The following is a 13,121-nucleotide window of genomic DNA, read 5'->3' as shown; positions in this document are numbered from 1 at the left end:
CCATATGATGTTTGTGAAGCACAGGCAAGGTTCAAGAGTACAACAACAACAAAAAAAGCCCAAACAAACCAACAAAAAAACAATAAAGAAACCCCCACGAATCCAAATAAAATCTTTCTGGATTCAGATGACACTAGGGGGCTCAAGTCTAGAAGGTTTGTCTTTTCTGGCAACATTTAACTAAGAAGACATACACAAATTCTATTTGCTATGATGGAATGTATCAGACTAAGGAGAAAGCTCTAGTAGTTACACAAAAAACCACATTAGTATAAAACTTCCACAACTGAGCAAGAAATCCCAGATTCAGAGATATCCTAATCCTTGCGAAAGCTGACCATGTTAGATTTTCAAAATTCTTTAAACTTAATTTCCCAAGCTAACAATGTAAATAAGATACAACATATTTTTACATCAATAATCTGATTGTTATTAATATTAATTATTGATATTAGTTTTGGTAACTAATTGGTCTATGCTTTTAGCTGTTAGTTTATTAAGGAATAATAACATGACAGGAAATTCAAAATGCTTTGAGAAAAATACAGAAGAGTATGAAGAAAGGAGTGACCCATAGGGAATCCAGGTGACTTGTATTACTGGATATATCACTGACAAATGCTACTCAAAATCTGCTAGTCATGCATCTGCTCAAAACTGTACAATAATCAGAATATTGTAAGATAACTCTACAGACAACTTCTAAAACTAAATATATTACAGATGCCATAAATTCTTTATCTTTCATATTGTAATTTCAAAATTAAATTGGATTTCCCATAAATCCCCTTTTTTATAAAACTATATAAGCTATTTAGATTTCTTAATACAATTTATTCTTTATTTGTTGACTCAAACGTTAGATTTTCCTTCATTGCAACTGAAAGCAAGCGGGTTCATAAGTAAAGGATTTGATCTTAAAACTGACAAAATTCAAGAAATAAAGTAAACTGATAATTGGAGAAAAGTTATGTGAAGGGTTCAGGATTTTGATATGAATTATCTAGTATTTGTATCCACAGTGGGGGGCAGAGGAAGGTGGAGAAAGAACTTAAGGAAAAAGATCTGCACTTTCCTAAGTCCTCTAAATTAAGAAGTACGCGCCTAGATGGCAAATACAAGATGGGTTTGTCAAAGGCAGATAAAAATCAAAACAGAAATTTTTATATGAAGAAAATTCGGATTTATAAAGCACCTTACGTACCAGACCACTGGAAGTGATGAAAGGGACTAGAGTGGAGAAAGAACTGTCTAATTACATGGGACAACAGTCTGTATTGAACAGGGAACTCTCTGGCTGGGACTGTTTTCTATCAGTTACTCAACAGCTGGTTTGGGGCTCATCCTCTCTATTGTTTTCTCAAAAGCACACAACTGCTAAGGAAATCTCTTACTATAAAAGATTAGAGGCTTTGCAAATACCAAGGCCTTACTGTAAATACAGAACAACTAAGGTCTAAGAAGACCCAAAGGAGATGACATACAGCCAAGCAAAGCGCTCGTAAACACAAAGCTATGCTCTTCAGAACTAAGTCAGAATCAGAACAACCATGAGAACTATCCGAATAGAGCACCATCTCAGAGTGATTTCACCACCTATAAATGAAGCGGCTGTTGAAAACGCAACTTTAATTCTAAGCTGTAACTTACACGACACAGTTCAGACAGTATCTAGAACAGTGTTCCAGCCTGATCAAATTAACTCCTCTGAATTTTGCTTCTAATTTAGAAATGCTAATTTTCAATCTGGCATATCATTCAACTTCGCACAATATGCCTTGGGTCATGCCAAAGCACACTGAATAGTCCAGTTTCGAGAAAGATGACTCAAACTGCAGCAGGTGCAATGAAGGACCATTAGGATGATCAAGAGAACACAGAGCCTATTTTGCAAGACTGAGACAGACTGGCATATTTAAACTAACAAAATAAAAAAGGATATGAGTGCTTGCTATATACACATCAGAAGAAGAAATACTACAAGGCAAAAAGTTAATTAAACTAGACAACAGTATTGGCACAAGGAGAATTTGTATCTATTAGCTAGGAATAGACTTAAGAGTGAAAATGAGAAATTTTCTGGCTGTGGGAAAAATGAAGAAATATCTTCTTGAAATAATAAAGAGTTCTCCATGGGTAGCAACAGCAAAGACAGCTTTACATGTTTGTGAACTACAGTCTATGAGGCAGCTGGCAACCATGACAGAGGACTGAATTTGGCCTGAGGGAAACTGTTTCGTTCTGTACTCCCTTATCATTTTTTTCCTAAGGAAATGCCAGATGAAATAATTCTAAGTTCCGTAGCCAAAAATCTAAAATATATCTGCCACTGAAAACAGCAGTGTAAATATACCCCCAGTAAAAGAAATACTGCAAGGTAAAGAATCTTTGAAGAGATTGACAACTGATTTGGGATTTGCAATACTAACATTATAGATTAATCCTTGTATTGGAAGAGAAGTTCAGTACAGGAAACAGGGCTTAGACATTGTATTGTGTTCTATTCAATTAATGGGAACACATCGGGTATTGAAGTAATTGACTATGCACATTCTGTATACGTGCTGAAAATTATTCCTATCGCAGGACTACGACCTGTATAAGCAACAAGAGGAGGGCAGGTTCCTAAACTACAATACAGAAGTCAAATTAGAGGCGGAATGGTATCTGACAAAGCATGAGATACTCGTTCGCACTAAGTACTACTATCATAAACAAGCTTTCCTTAAGGGAAGGAGTAACAGTCTATCAACAGTCCTGCCACAGTCTTAGGCTTTTATTTGCAACGAATATCACAAGGCTTTTTCTTATGGAAATGTGGCCCCATTCAAGTCAGTGTTAGGCATATATAGAACTTGAAAAAACAAAAATTACAAGCTATCAAGAACTGACAGTAAATTGCTCTTTTCGATCTAAGAAGTGGTGGCCGGTTACATCAGAACTTGAGAGCAGCAACCCAGATTGTCTGTACAGAAATTACTGAACTGACTCCGCTCTTAGTTTTTCACTATACCAGCCTCCTCTGATTTTGCGAGATTTGTTTTATAGCTAGTATTAGCTGGTGAACAGTGTCACTAAAGATATATGGACTTAGAAGTCTAAGCAAAAAAACAGTTAAATTTAATACAGCTCCTTCGAGAGAGAGGTTTGGGTTTGTTTTAAATAAGCACTCTGAAAATCACAGTAGCAAAGCATTATTCTGAATCATCAGAGATACAAATTATAACACATCCAAGTTAAATGCCTAAACAAAATATATGCTCAATTTCATTTCACAAAACAAATCTTTCAATAATACCTCACTTAGCAAGTCCCTGCAGGGGATCTTGCACAAGCAGTCTGCTCTGCAAAACACTACTGGTGCAATAACCACAGCAATTTCACAAAGGCTGGTAAACTGCGTCATGCATGTCCACCTTAAGAGCTGCTAAACAAATCTCTACAATCCATAAAAGAAATGCACATATCCATGTAACTAACACATTCCAGTAAATTCCCTCTTCCTTAAACAGTAGGCGACATCGCCTCCAAGGCTGTAGGAAGATGTGTATGGCAACAAGTAGACAGAGAAACAAAGAAATATTTGTTTCTATCATTGTGAGAACCAGATACACCTATTAAACTGCAGCCTGTATAAGCTCTGGTGCATACTGATCACCACGGCATATCCTAAGAATGAAAAGAACTTCAATGTGACCTATATTCTATGCCTTCTTGGAGCCTGGGAAGCACCCTTGAATCTAATTTTAAAAGCTACCGTGTAAAACCAATTAGGGTAGGATCCACTGGGCGAATCGCTTTTGAAGGCCTCTCCTGCAACGAGCAACAAGGATGAAATGGCTTTACAGATTTACAGCCTAATAAAAGGAAGGAAAAGTTCGAAAAATACGAAGAAACTGTCTATTACCTTTTTTCAATCAAGGCAAGACTTGAGATTTTAGTTACGTCATATTATTGTGCGATATTTTTTTTTTTATTTCTAGGTTGTATTCTCAGCACACACCCTGTCACACCTGCTTTATTACAACTCCACTAAAAGATTAGCTGCCAATTTAACCACTTTAGTATCTGATCCTGCTCAAAGAAAATACGATTATTTGAACACTACTATAAGTCAACACCAGCATTTTAATAAATGGAATTGTAATGCAGCAATGAAATCATGGGAAGCTATCAAGAAAAAGGTGATCGAGTCCTCTGTATTAAATTGAGCATATTTTATTTTGAGAAAAATCTGTGGTTTTGTTAAACTCAACACCACCACACACACACAAAACCCCTGTTGCCCTTTTAAGTAATCCTGTGGGACAAATTTAGTTTTTACTGTAAAGCCTAGTAAATGAAGTGTGCATAATGATTTTGTTAAATCTTAAATTGCTCTTTTAATTAATTGGCAATTTCCTCAGCATACTCTACTGTCTACTGAAGTGACACTATTGAGTAACCCAAATGCTTTTCACACTACAGGAAAAAAAGAAAAGAAGAAAAGAGAAATAGATGTAAGACAACAACCCTCCGTGGGAAGTAGGGGGGAAAAAAAAAATCACTGGTTGTAACAGGACCGCGGAGAGGCTAAGAGACTCTCAGCGCTTCATAAATAGATTTTAATATAAAAAAGCTGACATGTGGCAATACAGTTTCTACATTGTAACATCATGACTTGTTCTCTCTTGACTTTCACAGTTCCTGGAGAAGCATGTTACAGGGATTAAATCCCTTTGAATGTTAATGTGTTCCTCTTTTGAACCACAAAGAATATTAATCCTCCTACCCTCATCTACCAACAGCTGCACTGTTTTTTCCTACTTGACAGAGTGGAACCAGATAGCGTGGCATGATTGACCTGAATGTAAATATTGCTATTTCTTTTTTAACTGCTTGCTTTTTGCAGAAATTTAACAAACTTGGCATCAGCTTATCTGCAGCACAAATAAGAATAAGTGTTTGGCCACCTAGAAACCTCTTTCTAAACAACTCTATCAGAAGAACCTTATTAATAAATTAACACACTTTACAATCCCCTCAAACATTTACAATGACTAGTACAGGAAGTCAGACTAGAATGTTCCCAGAGAAAGGGCACGTATGTATGTACACAAATACACATGCATATATAAATATATACATCTACATATATTGTGGAAAAGTGAAGGTTAAAGCAAACAGCTACCGTTCAGTTCAGGCATGATTCCAGCATATATGTCTACAGCCATACATAAAATCTTTACAAATTAATCTCAACCCTACGCATAACTCTCATTCAACTACTTCACACAGTTTGCAAAAGGACTCTAATTTCAAGAAAAGCTAGATAACAAAAGATAAGAACATGCAGGCTGACCATAAACCAAATCCACTAAATTTCCATTATCAAAATAAATATAATACACATCTGAAGACTCCCAAGTCAGATCAACTGCCCGAGTGCTTTTCCTTCAGATTTAACCGTACAACTGAATGATAAGCCAATACAAAACCTAGTCTCGATATATAATCCTTTGGAGACCCAAACTTCAAAGCCAGGAAACAAATCCCATTGTATTTACCATTCTGAATTTTCACAGACATTTTACAATCATTTTCATATTTTGGTCATCTCTATTCGTTGAATTACTCACAAATATCAACAGTGCAGAAGCAGATTATATATAAATTAATAACAAACTAGCATAGTTTATGTTCAGAAAAGAGATTATGTTGATTAATTAATGAAAGTTTCCAATCCATTAAAAAAATATCCTCAAAAGACGATCATCTTTCTGACACTGTACTACAATACTGAAGCCTTTGGCATAAATTATTATTTACAATTAATACATACTGTGCTGATGCACTTTACAAAAATCATGGTACTAGTGAGAACGTCATGCTTCATTTATTTCTGCAGTTCAAAAGCAGTTAGATAGTATACAAGGCCAAACTAATAAGACAGAAAAGAGCAAGTATTTCCATATAAACTACAAATGTTAGTATCATATGACCTGCCCAAGGAACTTAACATGACAACTGCAGTGCACTTTTAGTATAAAGAAATTTAAAGTCTCCTATCTCATATTTATGATATGAGCTGTAACTAAGGACTAAGAGTTATTAACATACTTTAAAAATAATCACAAAGCTATTTTAAATGGGAATATGACTGCACTTAGGATTCAATTTATTTAAAAATGTATTTATGCATACGTATTCTTTTCAGTTCACCTTGGATACTTTTAATAAAGATAAAACTCTTGATTACCTTGCACCTTCTACTGAGATACCCTTACACCCAAGAACATAAGGGTAACAGTCTGCTACATGCATGGAGGCTGTTACACCAGGTAATTCAAAGCAGCTGGAATATGCAGTGGTGGATTTATAATCTGAGAGAGAAATCTGCATGAAGATGGTTATGTAGCATTTGCTATGTCGCACCTTGCTAGCTGGCTGTCCATAAAATACCAAGCACATCCTACACGAAGTAAGACAATTATGGAAACAGAGATGTGGTAAGAAAAGTGTAATATGGGGAAAGAAAAGCATGCAAGCATGAAAGACATGAAAGATGATAACCTTTTGATTCTAAAACAATTCAGAAGTGTTTAAATAACATGCCTGGATAGAATAGAGATTTTCAGATGATATGAAAGGTTAAGTCAGAAATTTTAGCATCTAGTTCTGCTGCAATAAACAACTTTAGTACTGAAAGCATATTTAGTGCTCTACGGTTTACAAAGATGAACGACATCCTAAGCCCTTGCTTTCTAGCAATTAAAATACGTCAACTAGAAAAGAATGGTAAGTTTGAGAAACAATGCTGGTGGGATCATATGGAAGGTCTTTGTTGAAAGAGTCCAGAGTAAGGAAAATTGAACTAGACTTCATTCTAGCTCCGTGTGTCTGAGAATACTGCATCTGGTCTCTAACACTAATCATACGTTCTCTAGTCTGGTAAATTGGACTTAGAAGTGAATACAGATGAAATCAATATCCACCTTACTGCATTTCAGACAAGCCTGGCAGCTCAGAAACGATGTTAAGACAAATAACTGTCTAAGCACTGCACAGAAGTTAAAAATCATGTTGTTTATTTAGCTATTCTTCATCCAGAAGCACAGATAGACTTTGATGTACTCTCAGTTCAAGGAAAGAGGAGGTGGAAAGGTGAGAAGAGGAAGAAAAGTGTTTCACGTAGCTTAACACTGACCCATTCAAGGAGTCAAGGAGCAGCTTGGAACAGCTCCACAAGCTAAAGCAGCTCCCTTCCCAGTTTTGCTTGGCCAGATGGAAGATGACCACGTTTCAGGATTTCAAGCATGTACTATACTGGGGAGGCTGGGGGGCGATGGGGTGCAGGGAGTTGGGAGGGAAAAAAAAAAAAAGGACTTTAAACAAAACGGGGAAATAGAATAAAATGGAAGAACTCTCAGTATGTGATTTATGTAATAGCACCTCCTGCCCTTCACCTTCACTCCCAACTTATGTAGAGCCTCTATATAGACAAATATAATTATTTCATCTCCTTATAAATATTAATTCAATAAATGAACTATGTTGTTTTTTTCAGATTAAATCCTGTTTCTTTGTATCAGTGATTCTGTTTATTATCTCTTAATCTAATGAATTTTTCACTATTTCATCTTATATTTACTTATATTTCATCTTATTTATCTGTTAATCTTGAAAATTCAGTATTACTTATTCATATTACAATGCTAATGAGATTACACACTTTTAATTGACACTATGAGAAATGGTGTGACCCAGTACATCTTATTACTCAAAATATGCTATTATTAATTGCTTTCTAGTAGTTAAGGCTTATGCCATTATATAAATTAGTATGACAGAAATGTAATAGACACTTTCTTTACATTTAGGTGACAGAATCCTACACTGTCTTTGTTGAAGGTCTCAGGTTCAGTCATCCTTTATAGTCCTTGCTGCCACAGATCAGGAACAGATCTTTTTAAAAATAAATACTAACAGTTTTAGATTAATATGTACTGTAAAAAGGGTTCTAAAACTCAGAGAACTACAGAGCAATAAAGGGGCACTGGAGGACAAGAATGCAATGGTTAGAACACTAGTAAAGAAAATTTGTCTTGCTCTTTACTAATCAGGGTCACCAACAGAAGCTGTAATACAATAAAATAGCATACACTGTTGATAAGAAACATGGCTTTATCCTCAAGGGAATTTCTTTTGCAGCAGTCCTCTGAGTTTAATCTTACTGCTGCAGCATCTCTTATTCTTTCTATTAGCTCAGAACCAGGGTAGAGCTTAATAAGCTATCAGTGGAAAGAATTAAAAGTAGACCGTAAACTGAAATCATGCACTAATAAAAGGAACACTGAAATGCGTGACTTGACTTTTTCACACTTTACAGTATTGTCAGATTTTAAGTCATACCATCTGTTTAGCGAAATAATGCTCAATGAAATACCAGTGGTAAGCAGGAAGTCAGAGGCAATTTACAACTCATATAAGGTTTCCTTCCAGGCAGAGAAGAAAGGAATAGCAGAAGAGCATAAGTATATGTTGAGAAGATTTTTAAGCCTATACCCTTTTTAGTTCTATAAGGGCTATACAGGCTAAAAAATTCCCTTCCTAGCCCTACTCGTCCTAGATTTCCTTTCTGCTACCAACTTACTTGCTTAGTTTTGATTCAGAAATTCAGACAACTGTTTCCTCAGGTATAATATTGGAAAATATCTACTAAAGGAGAAAATTTCCACTTACCTGATGAAGATCGTTGCCCAAGACATATTCCTGAAAGTAACCTGGTGCAGCAGACGATGCTCTAATGGCCTGCCACAGTTTATACTGACAGCCTCCAATATAATGAGACTTAACACCAGGGAAGTGATTGTAGTTTCTAAAAACAAATGCTTTCAGTGGTGTTCCTCTGTTTACAATGGTGCTCACTGCAGCTACCTGGTGAGTTAGGAGGAACAAAAACAGTTATATATGATAATAATAATATTAATACAATATTTACAACTTCCCACAACACAAAATTCAATTTATATATTAAATGCATCTCTGAAATCCTATCTGGTTCACTATTTATTTACTTCTTTATAATGCCTATCTAAATTTTAAAAAGTGAAAGACAAAAAAGAAAGAAAACAAAACAAAAAACAAACTCCCTAAAGAAAATGTTATTGTTAACCTGAAATTAAATGTTTCCACTGGCTATTCTGTTTCTACCAGTATCTATCCATCAATATTTAAACTAAAAGCTGGTGTCATCCATATGACTTTAAAATGTTTTGTCTTTATGAATACTAGTTTGTTCTCAAAAGTCTGTAACCAGCAACGCAACAAAGCCATTAAATACAAATGGTAGAAACGTCAACCAAATGCTTTCTCCAAGAAAACGATTACTTAATATTGCAACCTGAGTTAAAGGACTGCAGGAAGAATCTCTCCCAAAGAAAAAAAAACAAAAAACAAAAGAATCAAACATTAATCTTTCAAGGTCTTTAATAAGGTCACTGAAATGTCATTAACAAAAAGTCACATATTTAAATCTAGGTGAAAAGCCAAAATGGTATTTCAATAAAACAAAACATATGACCACACACACAAAAAAAATCACATCTTACAGATACAATCACATGAGGTGAGAGTACCTATAGTTTTGGGTGAGTGTCAGAATGTGGAAGACATTTTAGTGATGATGCACCCAGCCTGGCTGACGCTGTTCAGAACAATACTCGTTAGCAGACCAGAGGGTGTTCAAGTCTATTTTGTTTACTATTTTAGAGTGGTTTTGTGAAACATTACTCAACAGCACTATCAGCTGACACTATGATATCACTGTATTCATTTCCATTCTTCAGCTACTTAAGTTATATTTCACAGTAAGTCCATCCTTATTAAAAAGAAAACAAAGGTATAACTTCTATATGACAACCCAGAAGGAAAACACGCACGATTCATACTCCATCATTCGACAGAGGAGAAGTTTCCTGGTTTTGTCAAAAGGAAGGTCTGGTTCTAAGCATTACTGGAAGCAGTAAGAAAAAATACTTTGGCAAATTTAATAGAAAATCAAAACGATGCTTGAATTTATTTTTAGTGACACCCATATACACTTTCACTTCACGATGCAGTCTAAGTTGTAAAGTGCTGAGCACCTTCTGGAAAAATCCATGTTGCCGCAAATTTAACAGCAGCAGAACACACGACTGTGTTCTTTATTTTGATTTTGCTGTGCCTTGTAAAGAGTGCCACCACTGCCAGCACTACAAAGCAATTACTGGGGATAGCTAGTTTCAACTCTATTTATATTCACATTTTATTACTGAAGAACATGGAAGGATGCCAAAGATCTCGGTTCAGAGATAACTTTCAAGTCAATGTAGGATAGCTTCTTTCTCAGAAAGCAACATACCACTCCAGCCTTTTCATGTCCTTGTTTTAGACAGGGTCTGGGAACGCAGTCGGTCAAGCACATGTTTCTATGTTTAGAAAAATGTAAATATCTTCCATTTAACAGTAAAGCATTGAATATAGTGCTATGACACCAAAACACCTGTTAATTACAGATTGTTCTGAAATATGTGCTATTATATTTCTCTCCTTTCTTCACACCCTATCCTTCACCAAAAATAAAATACCCTTGCTTTCTCATCTTTCACTCTTGTGCTGTATCAAACTCTGCAGAACTTCACGAAGCTGACCTAGTATTTCTCTGCTTATAAGCCTTTTAACATCTTTGAAACATATTCTAACGTAAAGTATTAAATAAAAATACGAGAAATTGCTGCAGAAATTTAAGAATCTAATTATTTTTTATCCTTTAAAAGCATGGGTTATCTCATATGGAAGCTTGGAGAGCATATCAACACTCATGCTGTTTATCCAATGTTCTTCTAGGGAGTACGCTTACTCAGAACTCTTAAAAGTACCTGTGGAATATACAATTCATATGTACCTTAGAACACTGTACTTACCTTTGGACATTTGGAATTTCTTGCAGTTTCAATCATGAGATTTGAGCCCATTTTTTCTCTACAAATAAGTGTAAAAATTTGAAAATGCTCCATCAGTTTAGCATGAACAAAAAACCACATATTTTTATCATCCTTACTTCTGAGAACATTGCATTTAAAAGAAGCAACGCTTGAATTTCACTTTAATAACTGGATTTCTACAGTTGGCTTCAATGGACCAATACTTCAGACTTTCTAGGCTGTTGGAAATAAGGCCGGAGAGTGAAATGAGGTCTTGATTCAGTTACTCACTTCATCACATACTTAACCATAAATCGCTGGGATTACTCAGCTACTTTGTGAGAGGAAAACAAAGTACTTTGCTACATTTAAGAATCAAAAAACCGAACATCTTCATTATGTGGTTTTATAGTAATGAAGATTACTCTCCTGAACTGTTAAGAAAATATAATCTAGGGAAAGAAAGAGACCATTCTACATGACGTAGAAGAAAGATAAACCATCTACATGTAATCTTTCATAACATAATTCAGTATGTGTTTAACATCCACTTTTCAGGTAGAACTTTTTCATACGTATACATTTTTATAAATCTTATAGTGAAATCACAAGAATGGTTGGCATTGTAATTAATCATTGCATCAGCATTAGGGCCAGTATTCTAACTGCTAACTTGAAGGTAGCCCTCCTGCACAGTACAGGAGACTGTAGGATATCAGCATACTAACCAATAATTTCATATTAACATCTATTTCAACTTTGATTTGCTTACAATAAAGGTATAAAACTCTACAGAGTGGGTACAAGAAATCCCTTAAACTACTATGCAACTTTAGACATTAAGGTGTAAATGTTTAGTATCATCTCCAAATTTATTTTAGTTTTGTTGCTAGCATTAATACTGTAATTGTGTATTATATGAACATTGTTGTCAAGCTTCACTGTTCAATTATTTTATTTACCAAAGTCATAACACAATTAACTCCACAGATTATTCACATACTGTGTTAGAAGAGAAAGTCTTCTAATTTTAATTTTATTGAATAGTCCCTTGTTCTTGAAGAAAAAACGAGAGCAGTAATCTCAAGATATCTTACTATCTCAAATTACTGCTGTAACTTGTTTGCTTTTTTTGTTAAGGATAAAGAGTCCTAATTCCTTTGTGTGAGCTGTCCTTAGGTCACTGGCTACATTTCACCATTCCTGCAACAGAAGTGTTCTCTAAAATGTGGTAACTGGGACTGTAAATACTATTTAAAATTAAACTGTATTAAAGATCAATATAACAGCATCATAATAGCTTCTCTATTTTCAATCCCAGCCATCACACACTGAATCATCTTGTTTGACTACAAGCACACAGATGTTTCATTAAATTGCCCACGACGACACCCAAATCACTTCTGATATTAGTTAATTTAAATCCTGTAAGTATTTTACATTTTTCCACTCATGGGTTATTACTTTACACATAATTTCATTTGCCATCCTATCTTTCCATTTTTCTGCTTTGCTTGTGTCTGTCTGCGATCTATGACCTCTAGACATGACCTATCTAAACAAGTCTCCCTTACAAATGTTGATCTTTCATCTCTTTGAGTCACTAATATTGCAACATTTATTTCAATAATGCTATGAAGAACATATTGCCAACCCTATGCTTAAAGAAACATTTTAATGGGCTACAGCCAGGGTGCAATCAAATAGCCTGGAGAAAGAGAATTCAATGTGAAAGGCAACACTAGCTTTTACGCCCTTCTAACAACAACAAAAGTACCAGGAAACTATGATATCTTTACAGAACCTAAAGGAGAGACTTTTACTGTATGTTCCACAAGGACAATGCTGCAAAATGTGTTCAAGATGTCTGGAGTGACTAACCAGTGCAGAATGTGTTGCCTGTCTAGTCACCAGAGTGCAGTCTCAATTCATACTTCAATTTGCGTAACAAATACTGGTGTGAAGCATTATTACTTGTAATCCCAAACACATGGCATTATCCATTTTCCTACCAACAGAGAATGTGTATCTTTCACCCTACTCTCTCTATACGGTGCTTGCTTGCTTCTCAAGATTACAAATTCCCAGTATGGAATTTTAATTAGCTTCCCAAAATCCCTAATGGCTCACCACATTTCTCAAGTACTTTCTCAAGATAATGTAAAAAAAAGAAAATTG

General features: G+C 35.2%; 1 protein-coding gene across 2 annotated transcripts in view; it reads right to left on the bottom strand.

The window, feature by feature from the left end:
* Positions 1 to 13,121, bottom strand: part of PNPLA8 (patatin like domain 8, phospholipase A2) — a 42,318-nt gene that overhangs the window by 14,596 nt on the left and 14,601 nt on the right. For both annotated transcript variants that reach the window (XM_086610677.1, XM_086610675.1), the window contains exons 7-8: positions 10,944 to 11,001; positions 8,722 to 8,916 (exon numbers count right to left, since the gene is read on the bottom strand). In XM_086610677.1, the coding sequence (XP_086466803.1) occupies positions 8,722 to 8,916; positions 10,944 to 11,001 (253 nt within the window). The remainder of the gene's footprint in view (positions 1 to 8,721; positions 8,917 to 10,943; positions 11,002 to 13,121) is intronic.

Source organism: Tauraco erythrolophus, chromosome 4 (assembly GCF_009769465.1).
Source record: "Tauraco erythrolophus isolate bTauEry1 chromosome 4, bTauEry1.pri, whole genome shotgun sequence".
Classification (NCBI taxonomy): Eukaryota; Metazoa; Chordata; class Aves; order Musophagiformes; family Musophagidae; genus Tauraco; species Tauraco erythrolophus.
The sequence above is the reverse complement of the archived record's forward strand: the minus strand, read 5'-3'. Positions and strand labels throughout refer to the sequence as shown.